The sequence below is a fragment of the Teleopsis dalmanni genome, chromosome 1, assembly GCF_002237135.1.
Source record: "Teleopsis dalmanni isolate 2A chromosome 1, ASM223713v2, whole genome shotgun sequence".
Taxonomy (NCBI): domain Eukaryota; kingdom Metazoa; phylum Arthropoda; class Insecta; order Diptera; family Diopsidae; genus Teleopsis; species Teleopsis dalmanni.
Genome location: NC_051846.1, coordinates 144,075,353 through 144,090,843, shown reverse-complemented (window position 1 = coordinate 144,090,843; position 15,491 = coordinate 144,075,353). Strand labels below are relative to the sequence as shown.

The window sequence follows — 15,491 nt, the reverse complement described above, 5'->3', positions numbered from 1 at the left end:
TTTCTTTACATTATGTTCTTTGAATTGAAATGTCATAAATTTGTAATAATAATTGCAAAAGCTTTAACCGAAATATTAGTGGAAATTCTATATAATTTTATATATAATAATATAATATAATAAAAAATTATGTATTATTTGAACAATTGATTAATTATTCCGTTTGAAAATAAAAATAATACATTACAAAAAAAATAAAAATCTAGTTCCCTCTTTGTTTATATTTCAATAAACATTTCATACCGCATTTTTCAAAAATCATGAGAAATTAAAAAATTTGACGAAATTCAACCGACAACCGCGTTCGAAAATTTTTTCGAATATGAACTGCGTTATCAACATAACGTCAGCTGTTGTCGATATATTTTGCATGTTATTTATGCCAAGCAAACATAAAAATTTTTAGAAGATATGTGGTATTTGAGTTTTTAATAAAAAGTAAACGGATTTTTATATAGAAAAAAATTATTCAGAGTTATTGGTAAAATTAGATAATGAGTGAAGAAAAACAAGAAACGATAGAAAATACTGCGCTTGAAGATGCACAACAACAAGAAAAGTTGGCGCAAGAGGAACTTGAAGAGCTAAAGAACTTCATTAGAGAACTGCAAACAAAAATTGCCACAAAAACAAAATTACGAACTGAGAATTATGACTGCGATCGTCCTGCCGAATCACACTTCGCTAAGTTGGACTCGAGTCTTAAGAAAAATACGGCTTTCGTCAAAAAACTACGCCAATTCACAGCTGCGCAGCTCGATCAGTTGCTCAAAGACATGACGAGTCTCAATTTAAGCAAATATATCACAGAAATATGCTCCGCTGTATGCGATGCAAAAATCAAGATGACCGATGTTCCCGCCGCAGTTATTTTGTGTTCAAAACTTAATCAAATCTACTCCGATTTCAGCGCCAGCTTCCTGGAAGCTTGGCAGAAGACGTTGGCGCTTAAGACTGGTGAGAAAATTGCAAATCCAAGTAAACTGCGCGTTGATCTGCGTTTATTTGCTGAGCTTGTCAGTTCCGGAGTAATAAATAGTAAACAGGGACTTTCGCTGCTTGGCGCTGTGCTGGTTAATGTCATATCGTCAGACAAAGAAGATCACAGCAATTTTTCCATAATACTTTCATTCTGTCGTCATTGTGGTGAGGAGTACGCCGGACTGGTGCCTAGGAAAATGTTATTAATTGCTGAGAAGCACAATATGACTAATATACCGAAATCTGATTTCTTAACATCCGAGAAGCAACAAAACCTACGCTCATTGCTTAAGGACTACTTCAAGAATTTGTGCAAACATTTATTATCCGAGCAGGAAGAGCTATTGAATATGACCAAGAATATACGACGTACAGTAGAGTCAAAAGGTAAGTTTTGATTGCTATTAGATTATAATACTTATTTTATCTGCTATTTACGTTGGTTGTTTCGTTAGGTGAACTCTCTAATGATAAACGTGAAAAATGTGAGATAATGCAATCGAATTTCGACAAACTGCATACTTCAGTTCAAACACTATCCGACCTCATTAACGAACCACTGCCAGAGTTAGCGAAGGAAACGGAAATGTGCAGCCCCGGCACTGTCATTGACAGTATACTTGAGGATACTTCGATGGGCGAACTTGATCCCTGGGGTGACGAAGAGACGAAACAATTTTACACTGATTTGCCGGATTTACGTCAGTACTTGCCTAATTTTTCAGCGCCTAAAGTAGACAATGAGCAGATTGAAGAACCCACAGAAATGACAGAGGAAGCGATTGATGCCAATATCGATGCTGATATTGATATTGATGATCCACCATCAGCTTCTTCAGATCTCGCTGCTGATAAAGAAGCTGAAGGTGATGAGAAACCTGAAGAAGCGACCACACAAATTTTACCCGAAAAAATAGGTAATGCACTGATGGAAGTTGGGCGCAGTTGCTCTGGTTATGCTTACAACAGTAAACACCAGTTCGATCAGTTTTTAATTAATCTCAATAATTGTGTTAATAAGGAATTGATTGATTCTGCCGCAATTGAGTTTCTGCTCAACTTTAATACCAAAAATAATCGGAAAAAGTTGACGAAGTCAATAAACACAGTGCAAAGGTGAGAAACGACTATTTTTGCTCATCCTTAATTCTTTCAAAATAATATTTAAAATGTTTCAGAACTCGTCTGGATTTGTTACCGTTTCTTTCGCGTTTTGTGGCAATCGTGAATCTCTGCAACACCGACGTCGCTATAGAGTTGTCGGAGTTGTTACGCAAAGAATTTAAATGGCACATACGCAAGAAAAATCAGTTGAATATTGAGTCGAAGATCAAAATTGTACGTTTCATTGGTGAAATGGTTAAGTTTGGCTTATGCAAGAAATTTGATGCTTTGGGTTGCTTGAAGATGTTGTTGCGCGACTTTCAACATCATCAAATCGAAATGGCATGTGCATTTGTGGAAGTAGCCGGTGTTTACCTTTACAATTGTCGTGACTCACGCTTACTTACGAATGTCTTCCTCGACCAAATGATGCGTCTGAAAACCGCAACTGCCTTAGACTCCCGCTATGCAGCACAAATCGATAATGTTTATTATTTAGTGAAGAGACCGAAAGACCTGAATGAAGTCAAAGTACAACGTCCCGTCATTCACTCCTACATACGGAATATTGTTTTTGAAGAGCTGTGTAAGCAGAATGTCGATCGTTGCATTAAAATGATGCGTCGCATTAATTGGGATGATCCCACTGTGAAGAGCTATGCCATTAAATGTTTATCAAAAGCATATTTGCTGCGTTTCCCACTTATACGTTCACTGGCAGATTTAGTTTCTGGATTGACCTCATATCAAGAGAATATTGTTGCCAATATCATTGATAATGTGTGTGATGACATACGCTTCGGTTTGGAGAAACACTCGCCAAGATTGGCACAAAGACGTATTGCCATGGTCAAATATTTGGGGGAGCTCTATAATTATAAATTGATAGATTCGATAACTATTATAAATATGCTGTATTCAATTATATCACTTGGAGTTGTTTACGAGGACGGCGTTGTTTCAGAGCTAGATCCACCTGATAGCCTGTTTCGTTTGAAATTAGTAATAACACTACTGGATACTTCAGGCCAATATTTTACGAGTACTCTCAGTCACAAAAAGTACGTATAAACTAAAATACATTTTTTTATTATTAATTTTATTTAAAATATTTAAATTAATATTGCAAAAAATAATTATACCCAAAATTTGAACGTAACCGATTTTGAACCAAAATCGATTTTGAACCACCATTTGAGTGTAATTGAATCTAATTACTAACAGAATTTCTGGCTTTGAGAGTTCTAAATAATTAACGAAAACTATAAAAACTGGTATGGAACCGAATCAATGGTGTCACAGCACTTAAAAAATGTATGCAATCCACGCAAGTCCTGCGTGAAATCTTTATCACAAATCCTGATAGATTAAATTAACTGCCATTCCGCATCACACATCCAAAAGGTTTGGGGTAGGGTAGATGGTAGAATAAAATATTACTCTTCGTAACGCGGTATAGAAGTGAAGGGAGATTAAAACTAATCTATATTGAGTCTAGATGACTACCTCGTTTAAATATATAAATATATATATATATATATCGGTATATATAAATAGGTGATGCGTATATATATATTAAATCCTTTAACTCCTAGGAGGAGCATAGAGCCGCACATAGAGTCGGTAAAATAGAGATAGTTGAAATCTATTTAGACTTTTGTGTTGAGTAAGAGAAGTAAATATATGGATGACATGATGAAACGTACAACTGTGATTTCAGCAAACGTCAAAAATTTACGGATTAAATCATAAAAAATAAACACCTAATTCGTGGCTATACCATGAATCAACATAGTTCTTGCTGTGCTATGTAGTCATATTTGTTCCTAAGAGATCTTACGAGAACTGATTTGTAAAGTATAGTTTCGAAGAAAATGTTTCATTTATGAGTTGTAGTAGTCGGACGGTAACCATCGTTATGCAAAAGTTGTTAGCAAAAAAGTATGGATGTAAGGGGATGTGAGACTATATTTATTGATTATTGTTTTAAATGTTCATCTTTGTGGTCCACAGAGACAAATCATCTAAATGGCAGTTTGGTTTTCTTTACAAAGTTTTTTTTACACTTGAATATGACTAGATATAAGTTCAGTACGTCTTGCGAAGTTAGGGGCGAATGATAGTAGTACCTAGGGTGTTTTCGATCGCCCCAATATTTTGTCCATGCTCAGTTAAGTTATATACCGTATAAGAGGGTTACAAGAAAGGTAGGGTCTACCTACGGCGTTTTAGTTCCTATATACCCTATAAGAGGGTAACAACAAAGGTCGAGTCTACGTCTAAAAGCCACTCGTCAATTTAGACGACCAAGTGCCGTTCACCACTTTCAGCAGAAACTATAACAGCAGCTATCCACGGGTTATATAGTCGGAAGTGGTTGTCTCTTAAAACCAATATCTTTAAAAGCTGTTTGAACTAAAGATAAAATAAAACTATTAAATACTAACAAAATGAAATTATTATTGATTGTGTTATAATTCGTTCCAATCTAATATATTATATTATATATATTATAATTTTATTGTAATATATAATACTACAATTATTATTATTTTCAAGTATTTGTTTTTTTTTGACGGGCTTAGGTCTTTTTTCTATATTACTTTAAATAAGATAAAAAAATATCTTAAAAGCACTAATGTAACTTACAAATTTTTTAAATTATTTAAAGCAATGACCTAGAAGTCCGGCAAAAATTAACATTTATAAACCATTAAAGTCTATATCAATATACTTATATTATATACTTCTAATATACTTACATTGTGACCGAAAGGTTTTCGGAAATTCTCATTTAAAATTCGCGCGCTGTATATTTTTCGATATTTTAAGTTTATGTAGTTTGGCAGCACTGTCCTTAATTACTATGCCAAAAATGAGCGCGATCTGTCAGACAGTTCGTTGACGGCAGCTGTTGAAACCAGTTCACCTCAGTAGTGCGTTGCGAAAAAAACAATGGAAAAAAATATTGAACAAAGAGTTTGCATCAAATTTTGTTTTTCGAACGAAATTTCGTGTGCAGAATCGTTGCGAATGCTACAAAAGGCTTATGGGGAATCAGTTTTATCGAAAACTCAAGTTTATGAGTGGTACAAAGCCTTTCAGGACTGTCGTACGACCGTCGAAGACATGCCGCGTTCTGGACGACCTTCGACCTCTACCACCGACGAAAACATTGAAAAGGCAAAGGAAATCGTGTTCAAAAATCCTCATGTGAGTGTTAGAGAGATAGCACGAGAGCTAGGCATCGGTCGTGAGATGGCTCGTTTGATTTTGGTGGACAATTTGTGTATGCGACGTGTCAACGCCCGGCTTGTTCCGATTCACCTCAATTTGTTCAACATTATCAACGATTTTAAGGCCAAACATTCAATAAATACCATCGAACAGCCACCGTATTCACCTGATCTTGCACCGTGTGACTTTTTCCTGTTTCCCAACCTCAAATTACCACTCAGAGGAACGCGTTTTGAATCCATAGAAGACGTAAAACAGAATTCGCAGAGGGAACTCAAAGCCATACCGGAAAGCGCCTATAAAAAATGTTTTGATGATTGGAAGAAACGTTGGCATTTGTGTATTGCTTCTAATGGAGCATATTTTGAAGGAGATAAAATAAATATTGATGAAGGTTAAGAATTTTGCGTTTTATTTAAAATTTCCCGAAAACTTTTCGGTCACAATGTATATTATATACTTATATTATATTAAAAACAATTTTTTGTGTTTAGAATGGACTATTTTCTTGTATTTTTCCAACGTTATTATTGGCATAAAAAGTCTCATCCAATATTTAGTAAGAATGAGAATACATTTGATCTTTTCCCAATATTGGTGGATCATATGTACAAGGAGTGTTTTACATTTTTGCGTCCCAAAATGAAAGTACGTAAAACCAAAGAAACTTAAATACAATATAATACAATGGTTTTATTTATTTATTTCTAGCTTTATAAGAATTTGGAAGAGGCAGTGACAGCTGTAGAGGATCTTAAATTAAAATTGTATCCAAATTTAGGCAAAACAGCAAGCGAATCAAATGATAAAGGTCTTGAGTCAATTTCTGAAGACAATGAGTATGATGATGGCGTACGTAAACAAACCTACCCGCAAATATATAGAAAATTAATTTAAAATATTTCCTCTCTACAGGCAAGTGAGAATTCGAACTCATTAGATAGCCGTCGCAATAGCGTACAAGAAGGTGATGAGATGATGAACGCAGATATGGGTAACACAGGCGATTTTGGTAATAACACAGACTGGACTGAAAACGAGTATGTGCTCGAAGACTATGAGGAAAAAATGCCAGAAAAGTCCAAAGAAGATTTAGAGTTCGAACAGATGTTTGAGAAAATGGCTGCCGACTCCTATCAGGAACGTCTAAAGGAAACGGTTAAGCCGAATACAAAAGATATACCAGTACCAATGGTGACGAGAAAAAGTAAAAAGTCATATGAACAAATAACATCGCAACAAGGAAACAACGACGACACATCCAAGAATTCAAGTGAGGGCACACAATTCGTTCTAATGATGCGTGGCGGTAAAGGAAAACAGCAGTTTAAACAGTTCATAGCCCCGAATGATTCGCATTTAGCTATTAACTTGAAAAAACAAGAAGAAAAAATTCGCGAGGAACATGAAAAAGTTAAGCGTTTAACACTGAACATCTCCGAGCGTATCGAGGAAGAAGATTATCAAGAATCATTACTACAATCACAACGAAATATGGCCCAAAACTCATATCAGCGACCCAATAAACAAAAGTTTAAACATCAAAGAGGTGCACCAGATGCAGATTTAATTTTTAATTGAAAAATTTGGTTTAATTGAGTTGTTATTTTAGATTACTTTTATGTGTCTCAGTAAGAGGATTTTGAAATCAAGTTCCACACTGGGCGGTTACTACAGTTAGTGCATGTACAGTGGGTAGCACACAATAGAAGTTCTGATAATGGAATTTACTTAATGCAAATGGTCAGCTTACCGATAAAAGCTAATGAACAGTCTTTCAAAGAATCTTCTAATGAAAACACAGAGGAATTACTTTCATAGGTTCGAATGAATCTAAAACATTCGTAACAGGCACAGGCAGAAAATTGAGTTTCTCTCGCAGGGCAAGATACATTAATATTTAATTAAACCAATTTCCACATCTGATTAAACGAATCAAAATTATAAATGCAAAAATTTCATAAACTCATCCGATAATCATTTCGAAGGTTTTTTTGAATCCATCGGTTCAATTCAACTATTTAAGGAATGTATTTAAAATCGCTTCTCATTTCTCTAATTTGTTCTATTATTTATTTTAATTAAATACCTCTCTCTATGTATTTAATGAATTATTTATTAGATAATACATTTTTTCTTTTTTTCATTGATTGAATCATTTCTTTCTTAACTTCTTAAAATTTATTTCTTAATTAATTGAAAAATTTATTTATTAAATTAATTGAATAATTTATTTCTTAAATTAATTGAATAATTTTTTTTTAAATTAATTGAATAATTTATTTTTTAAATTAATTGAATAATTTATTTATTAAATTAATTGAATAATTTATTTATTAAATTAATTGAATAATTTATTTATTAAATTAATTGAATAATTTATTTCTTAAATTAATTGAATAATTTATTTTTTAAATTAATTAAATAATTTATTTATTAAATTAATTGAATAATTTATTTATTAAATTAATTAAATAATTTATTCATTAAATTAATTGAATAATTTATTTATTAAATTGTTAATTAAATAATTAATAATAAATTAATTGGTATTTTATTTATTTAATTTAATAAATAGTTAATTTAATTGAATAAATAATATGTTTAATCAATTAAATAATTAATTTATTAAGTTAATTTATTAAATTAATTGAGTAATTTATTTATGAAACTAATTGAATAATTTATTTATTAAATTAATTGAAAAAATTATTTATTAAAATAAATAATTTATTGAATTATTTATTTATTAAATTAATCAAATAATTTTTTTATTAAATAAATTGAATAATAAATTAATTAATGCAATAATTAATAGTAAATTAATTGATACCTAATTTATTTATTTAATTGAATAAATAATTTATTTATTTAATTGAATAAATAATTTATTTAATTAATTTATCCAATCAATTAAATAATTATTTCATTGGGTTAATTTGTTAAATAATTATTTAATTAAATTATTTAATAATTAATTAATAAAAAATTGATTAATTAAATCAATTGAAAAATTTATTGAATTGATTGAATAATTAATTTTTAAATAATTTTTAATAATTTTGTAAATTTTTTGAATAGTTACAAAGTTAATTAAAAAGTAACTAAAAACTAAGTTATTAAATTAATTGAATAATTAATTTAATAAATTAATTGAATAATTAATTCATTAAATTAATTAAATGAATGATTTTTCAATCTTGATGTAGTGTTCTATTTTACCGACCTGAAGTTTCTATATATGCTGTTTAGTGTTTATAACATATTCTATCTTTTTTTTTTAGGAAGCACCATTGGAAATTCTGTTTTAAATTCAGCGGTTATTGTAATTTGAATAGGAATAGGAAGAATTTCAAGTTTCTTGTGTGCACCCACTGATTAATTTTCATTCGGAGGTAGAAGAATTTTCTATTTCATTTAAATGAGTAATATAAAATATAAATTCATATAAAAAATTTTGTTTTTCAAAAATTCTTACTTTTCAAAATCTAATTTTGTTTTTTTCTAATTTTAATATTAGGACTATAAAAACATTACTGTGGAATAAAATTTATATCTAAAAAAAAAACAATGTACTCTAAAATATATTTGGTTTTACTTAAAAAATTATTTTTATTTATTATAAACAAAAAATAAAATTATGCACATTTTTAAACATTAAATCAAAATATTATTTTTTAATCAGTACAAATTACAAAATATATATTTATAATTAATATTTTAATAAAAGTGTATATAAAAACGCATTACATTAAAAAAAAAATACCCATAAAATACAAGCTTAATAGTTAGTTGCTAAGCAGTAAATTTTTTTATCAATTTTAAAATTAATACAGAAATAAATTATTAAACAAATTAAAAATAATAGAATCAAATTTATTTTTTATTTAAAACTGATAATATATGCAAGGTTTTTTGTTTAAAAATAATTACAATACAATTGTGTTATTTAAAAAAATATATATTAAACATTTAATTGTTTTTCTTAAATAATGCCAACTTAATTGTCAATTGCAAAATTAATTGTTTAAAATATATATTGTAATATAAAGCATCACATAGAAACGTTAATTTTGATTATAAATAAAAATTTTTAATTTTTGGACACTTATTGCAAATTTGTTACGTTTTTTAAATATTTTTATTTATGTTAAAATATTTCATAATTTGGCTGCTATTCACAAATCGTCATTGTTATAATAAATACATTTAGTTATTTTAATATTAACTTACAAACTAATTTTATAAAAATTAAAAATACACACTCAGTTCGTGTATAAAAAATAAAAAGCTTTACAAAAATACTTAAAGTTTAAGGCAAACTCTTTTCGTATTACTTTTTAGGCACATTTACAGTACATTTCTCATATTTTGTGCTTATATTAATAATTAAATATATTAGAAAATAACATATATATTTATATATATAAAGAAAGTGAAAAAGTTTTGGTAGAAATTAGAGGGACGTTTGTAAATAAGTAACATGCTTTTTTTGTAAGTAACATGCTTTTTTACAAAAGTTTAATTTAATAAAAAAAACCGAGTTGACATTGTTAACGTTTTAACTTTAAATCGAGAGTTAAAATTATATATATATGTACTTTCATTTATATATGGAAGTGTAAAAAAGGCACAATTTGTTTCCCAAGTCGAGATTTGCTTCTATTTTTATGGCAGTATTTTTTCTCTACGTTCCATTTTAAAATATTTTTATATTAAACACGTTAACAATATGTCATAGCGTTGCAGAAAATCAATAAATTTTGCTCTTTTCTATGTTTTTGAGAAGACTTAGTTGTACATAAATACAAAGTTTTGAATAGTTCAGTTGATTTTATGGCAAAATATAAAAATTCGTTCATTGTTGTATTTCGTTTATTTACCCGCATACATTGGGTTTTTGAAGGTAGACGTAGCTTGCTTGTAGATTGGATTTTCCCCCTTTAAAAAAAGAAAATGAAAATATTATTATTGTTATTAATTAAATGTATATATTCAAATTTGCAGACGGAGGCACAAATTATCATTAAATACTTAACATTTTCATTTGTTTGTTAGAAAAAGTGTATTAAATTTTCACTAGTGTCCTTCAAGGGATCAAATTTAACCACAATTTATTAATAATTTAAACGTTTTTAATGATAGTTTATGCTTCGGTATATCAATGCTTTTATGCAACTTACAGTATCCCATTTGGCATTCATACGTTCCTTTTCGAAGCGTGCAAATTCTCGTCTGTCATGTATCGTCGTCAACAATTTCCACAATAACAATATAGCCAAGCCAACTAAAACAATGGCGGCTATAACACCTAATACTATGCCTAACATAAATACTTTTGGTGGACATTCACGTTCTTGTTGCGCATAAATTTTAATTTCATTATTAATTTCAGTGTATTTGAATGAAAATTTGCAATCGTCTTCATCGAAGAACCAACATTGGTATTCTTTTTCTGGATCATCTATGATGACCTTCTCAACTCCAATAGGATTTATGTTAATGCAATTATCTGCACAATCCTTTGGATCTTTCAAAGGACCAGTTTTATACATTTGACATTGGACACAGTCTTTAAGCTCTTGACAACGTCTAGAACATGTGGGACATTTTTCACAGTAATCGCCAGAATAACGACCTTCCTCAGTAGTTTTGCATCTGAAATGAAATGAAAAAAGTAATAATATAGTACATATACGAAATAAAGTGAGTGTTGTTATTCATGTGTAAATAAACAAATTTCCAGTTACTGATTAACTTACTTGCATACACCACATTCACATTCACCGTGTCCGGAACAAATTTCACCGCCATTTGGTGGTATGCATGTGTGATTGGAAGCTTGACAATCGCAAGCTGCACCAGTCCAACCAGGTTTACATTCACAAACATTACATGCGCATATACCATGATCGGGACCAGAGCATAACTGTTGCTTATGACGTTCACACGAGAAGTTATCACACTCACAGAAGTCGCCTGTTATTTTTTCTTCGGGATTATCACGTTGCTCGCAGTGGCAGATGCCACATAAACACATACCACGTCCATTACAATCCTGTGTACTATTACCAGCGCGACAACCGATATCACTTTCTTTATGAGAATGCGCGTCTGTCACAGAACATTCACAATTCCGACCAACGTACGATTCATCGCACTCACAGATGCCGCACATGTACGTGCCATGACCATTACAATATGCTGAATTAGTTTCATATCCAATCGAACCAGGTTTCTCACAAGGACACGAACATAACAATTCCAAATCGATAATCAAACTTTCATTCAAACCGACTGGATAAATTTGTATTGTTTGTTTCCAGTCACGTGGATCGGCTGGGCATGATGTTACCGAAATCTGTGCGGTGAAATAAACCAACTGACCAACTTTAATATCATCACATTTTGCTGTAGGAACTGCAGTGCCATTATTTAGGCACGCAGAATGATATGTAATTTTTACATTGCTAGTGGCATTATCTTTCATTTCAATAGACGAAGAGATTTTCTATTTTAAAAAAAATAAGGAAAAAATTAATCAAAATAAATTTACAATATTTACTTTTTCATTTTACTTACACTGTACTCCTTACGCACTAAGGTAACCACATTAGAGGAATCCTCTGAGAGTATAGCACTTGTAGAACCTTCGATATGTTTTGACAATTTGGAATACACAGAATGTTGGTTTGCAGTTACGGCAAATATTACGTTAATAGCGTTTTGTTTAACTTTGTGATTGATTTGAGATATACTGGGGTAGTCTTGTATTACGGAATGCGTGTACAATCCATCGCGATCCAAATGGCATTCACCATCGTTAGGCGCAATAACACCACCGAGCTATATAATAAAAATTAAAGGAAATATAAAATAATTATGTTGAAAACTTTTTACAAAAATTGCAGGAACTTACTTTGCCATCACCGGCATAATGAAATCCTGCATCTGTTGAGAAGACCAATAAGCGTCGAGCTTTCTCGCGCCAGCCTATTTGCTGACGACAAGCGATAGCCTGCATAATAGCATCGAAACCACCTTCCGGTGCATCCAGATTACCAGATACAGCAGCATTTTTGACTTCAGACTATTGGTTTTATAAAATTTTAATAATATATAAATTTTTAAAATCCATTATTAATTCATTGTGATTTTTGATATTATTTAAATTATTTATACTTTTTAGTTTTTGATACACTCTTGAATATAGAAAATTTTGCAAAAGAGTTCATTTTTAAAATCTAGTTTTATTAGTCTTCTAAAATTAAGAACTGAATAAATTTCGAATAGAAATATATAATTTACAGTTTATGTCTTTAAATTAAATATAAAAAAATAATAATATGGCATTTCATAATATGAAATTTCAAGACATTCTTGTTACGTCCAAAGAGTGACAATCCTCCTGGATGTCGATGGTATTAGCCATTTCGATGGGCTTCACATCTAGAAATCGAAGGGTCAATGTATAATACTGATGACACCTCAGCAGCATAACAGCTCAACTCAATACATTTTAAAATATTTTAGAGTAAATTTTTTTTTATATTTATATATGAAAAAGAAATTTGCCATTGCGAATAAGGTTAAGGTTTTTTAAAGTAGATATGTCGTATTTGTCTATTGTAATCAAAATCGAATCAAAGGGATAAATAGAAGGATTTGTCTATCGTATTTGTCTATTCTCTAATCAAAAGTAATCCAATCAATAACAGAGGGATAAATAGCAAGATTTTAAGGGATAGGGATTATGATATAGGGAGAAAAAAAGTAGAACAGGTAAAAGGAGGGATCAAAAAAAGCGGGAATAATGCATACGGAGAAAAAGAAGTAGAAGAAGAGACATAGACAGATCAGTAGAGTATGTGTAATATAAAAAAAAAGAAGAAAAAATATATATTTTTGCTATATTTAGGTTAGGTTTTACCAGCGATTCGAAGATCCACGTAAGCCGTATAAAAAACTTAGCTTAAAAACCATCTTGAACCTTGTACAATGTCTAAAATGCTATTTAGAGAGAAATACTGGAGCTGGTCAAGATCTTCAAAAAAGAAATGGTATCTTTTAGAAGGAAAGATCTTCCAAAAATAATTAATTGGTGCAGCATATGCGCTGGACAGTAACAAAGTAGATGTGAGGCACTTTCTTCGTTCTCTCCAAAACTACGACAGGATTGATTAAACAGGAGATATAGTCTTCTATCATGATTCCCTAAGCGACGACAACCCGATTGTTATATTTAAGAAACTTTATATTTGGTTTTATAGAACCAAAAATCATTATAATAGCATTTTCTGAAGTTTAACAAAAAAACTTGTCAATGCAAAGCGTAAAAAGAGTAGCGTATTTCAAACTTAAACTCTGCAGAACCAGCGGAGTTTGAGCAATCAAAAAAGTAAATATTTCTTATTGTAGTCTCACTTTAAATAATATTAGATTCTTAACACATTATTATTATATATATTTAAAGTTTAATTGCATTTCAGGTGATCAAATAATTCAGCAATAATTATTAGATTAACGCTAAAAATTTGGTTACTGAAATGCACTATCAATATTGATAATATTGATAAATTAAATGATAAGATAAAAAATAAATAAACACAAGTAAAAAAATCTAACATAATTTTAAGTATTATTCAAGAGTGTATCTTAATTATTATAACAAAAAAAAAGCATTAATTGTCATATGAAATTCCACAAAAATAGAAAATAATTAAATGAGACATGTTAGCGCATGGCTGAGTTTGTTAGTATGAACTGAAACCATTTAAAAGCAGATTAGTTATGTTTTCTATGCCACGTTTCAAGCTGTCCCATGCAATTTTAAATAAGATTAACATCAATCCTCATGCATCAAAACTACTCCAAACTTAATATAAATAAAACCATTAAAATGCTTTTAATGTAAAAATTATGTTAAACTACGTTCGATTTCATTCAATCGATTACTACGACGACAACTTACAGAAAATCGATATGTATCCGTGCTTAAAGCCATTACATTACGATAGCCGTAAGGTGCTGCACAGCCCGTACACGGCTCTTCCAGACTATTATTGATCGATGCGATCGATATATAGTTTCATGTAGTACGACATGAGTAAATGTTTACAAAATGCAATATGCACATATATATGTGTATAGTATTTATGTAAAAATGTTTGTAATAGAAAATGGAGAAAGTAGAGATAAAAAAAGAGAACAAGAAAATAAATGTTGTAATATGTAAGTTAATGCCAAATTTAAAAAAATTTAATTTGGAATATATATATATTTTAAATAGTTCATTAATAAATAAATTTTAAATTTTGATAATGAAAGTTAAGAAATTAGTCAGTTTTTTTTTTTTCAAAATATACTAATTTCGTTTTTGATGGTAATATTTTGAATTTTCTGCTTACACATAACACATATGATATGCCGATATTATATAGTATATAGCTTACAGACTAAAGTACGAGTACATATGACTTACACATAATTTATTAATGAATTACAACAAATAAATAGGTGCAATATAATATATAATTACTGTGCTTTAGAATTATGTATATATGTATACACCAATCCTCATCATTCTATGCATTAATGTATATGCCCATATAACTTAGAGATATAATTAAAACTTACTTAAAATCCAAAAAAAAAAAAAAATAGTGATTATAATCAATCATATTAAAAACTACACATTTAATTCATGCCACAACATGCAATTTTTATGAAACATAAAAAAAGTAAATAAAAATCAAATAAAAATAAAATAAAATGAAAAAAAATTTAATTCCAAATTTTTATTTTTTAATTAATCAGATTTTTTGATTCTTCTGGTATTATAGAATAATACAAATAAATGTTTTTCGAATTTTTTTAATTATTTTATGATCAAAATTATTTTTTAATAATTATTATATTCGTATTGGTGTCGACCTCAATATTTATGTTTGAAATTTTTGCCGGGCTTTAGGTCGTGGTTTTTAATTTTAAATTTTTATATAATAACTTGTATTTTATATAAAATAAATAAAAACAAACTTTGAATTAAATAAAATATCACAAAGATTAATTTATGTAATAAATTATTTTATTAACAAATATTTCGACCATCTTCAGTCTGTTTTTATTTATTTTATATAAAATACAAGTTATTATATAAAAATTTAAAA

The 15,491-nt window shown here is 29.5% G+C and overlaps 2 protein-coding genes across 5 annotated transcripts in view; one reads left to right on the top strand and one right to left on the bottom strand.

Annotated features, from left to right (window-relative positions):
- The first annotated feature begins 248 nt into the window (after positions 1-248).
- Positions 249-8,693, top strand: LOC119669176 (regulator of nonsense transcripts 2-like). Of its 2 annotated transcripts, XM_038078985.1 has the most exons (8): positions 249-1,368; positions 1,437-2,097; positions 2,160-3,146; positions 5,817-5,970; positions 6,034-6,174; positions 6,238-6,871; positions 6,935-7,352; positions 8,611-8,693. In XM_038078985.1, exons 1-7 carry the CDS (start codon positions 495-497, stop codon positions 6,955-6,957), a joined length of 3,474 nt encoding a protein of 1,157 aa, XP_037934913.1. In that variant the 5' UTR covers positions 249-494; the 3' UTR covers positions 6,958-7,352; positions 8,611-8,693. The 2 variants fall into 2 exon arrangements, with proteins under 2 accessions (XP_037934913.1, XP_037934912.1); XM_038078984.1 differs by lacking the exons at positions 6,935-7,352; positions 8,611-8,693 and having other exon boundaries at positions 6,238-6,903.
- Positions 8,694-9,461: 768 nt separating this feature from the next.
- The window catches only part of LOC119669175 (integrin beta-PS-like), an 18,321-nt gene continuing 12,291 nt past the window's right edge, over positions 9,462-15,491 (bottom strand). For 2 of the 3 annotated variants that reach the window (XM_038078981.1, XM_038078982.1), the window contains exons 5-9: positions 12,242-12,412; positions 11,905-12,168; positions 11,085-11,833; positions 10,506-10,980; positions 9,464-10,263 (exon numbers count right to left, since the gene is read on the bottom strand). In XM_038078981.1, coding sequence (XP_037934909.1) covers positions 10,198-10,263; positions 10,506-10,980; positions 11,085-11,833; positions 11,905-12,168; positions 12,242-12,412 — 1,725 coding nt within the window. In that variant the 3' untranslated portion in view covers positions 9,464-10,197. Of the gene's footprint in view, positions 10,264-10,505; positions 10,981-11,084; positions 11,834-11,904; positions 12,169-12,241; positions 12,413-14,293; positions 14,379-15,491 lie in introns of all 3 variants that reach the window. The other variant, XM_038078983.1, reaches the window with a different exon arrangement.

Coding starts and splice junctions, on each gene's coding strand:
- LOC119669176 (XM_038078984.1), top strand. CDS start 495: ATGAGTGAAGAAAAACAAGAAACGATAGAAAATACTGCGCTTGAAGAT. Junction 3,147..5,816: donor AGTACTCTCAGTCACAAAAA/GTACGTATAAAC, acceptor TTTTGTGTTTAG/AATGGACTATTTTCTTGTAT. Junction 5,971..6,033: donor TTTTGCGTCCCAAAATGAAA/GTACGTAAAACC, acceptor ATTTATTTCTAG/CTTTATAAGAATTTGGAAGA.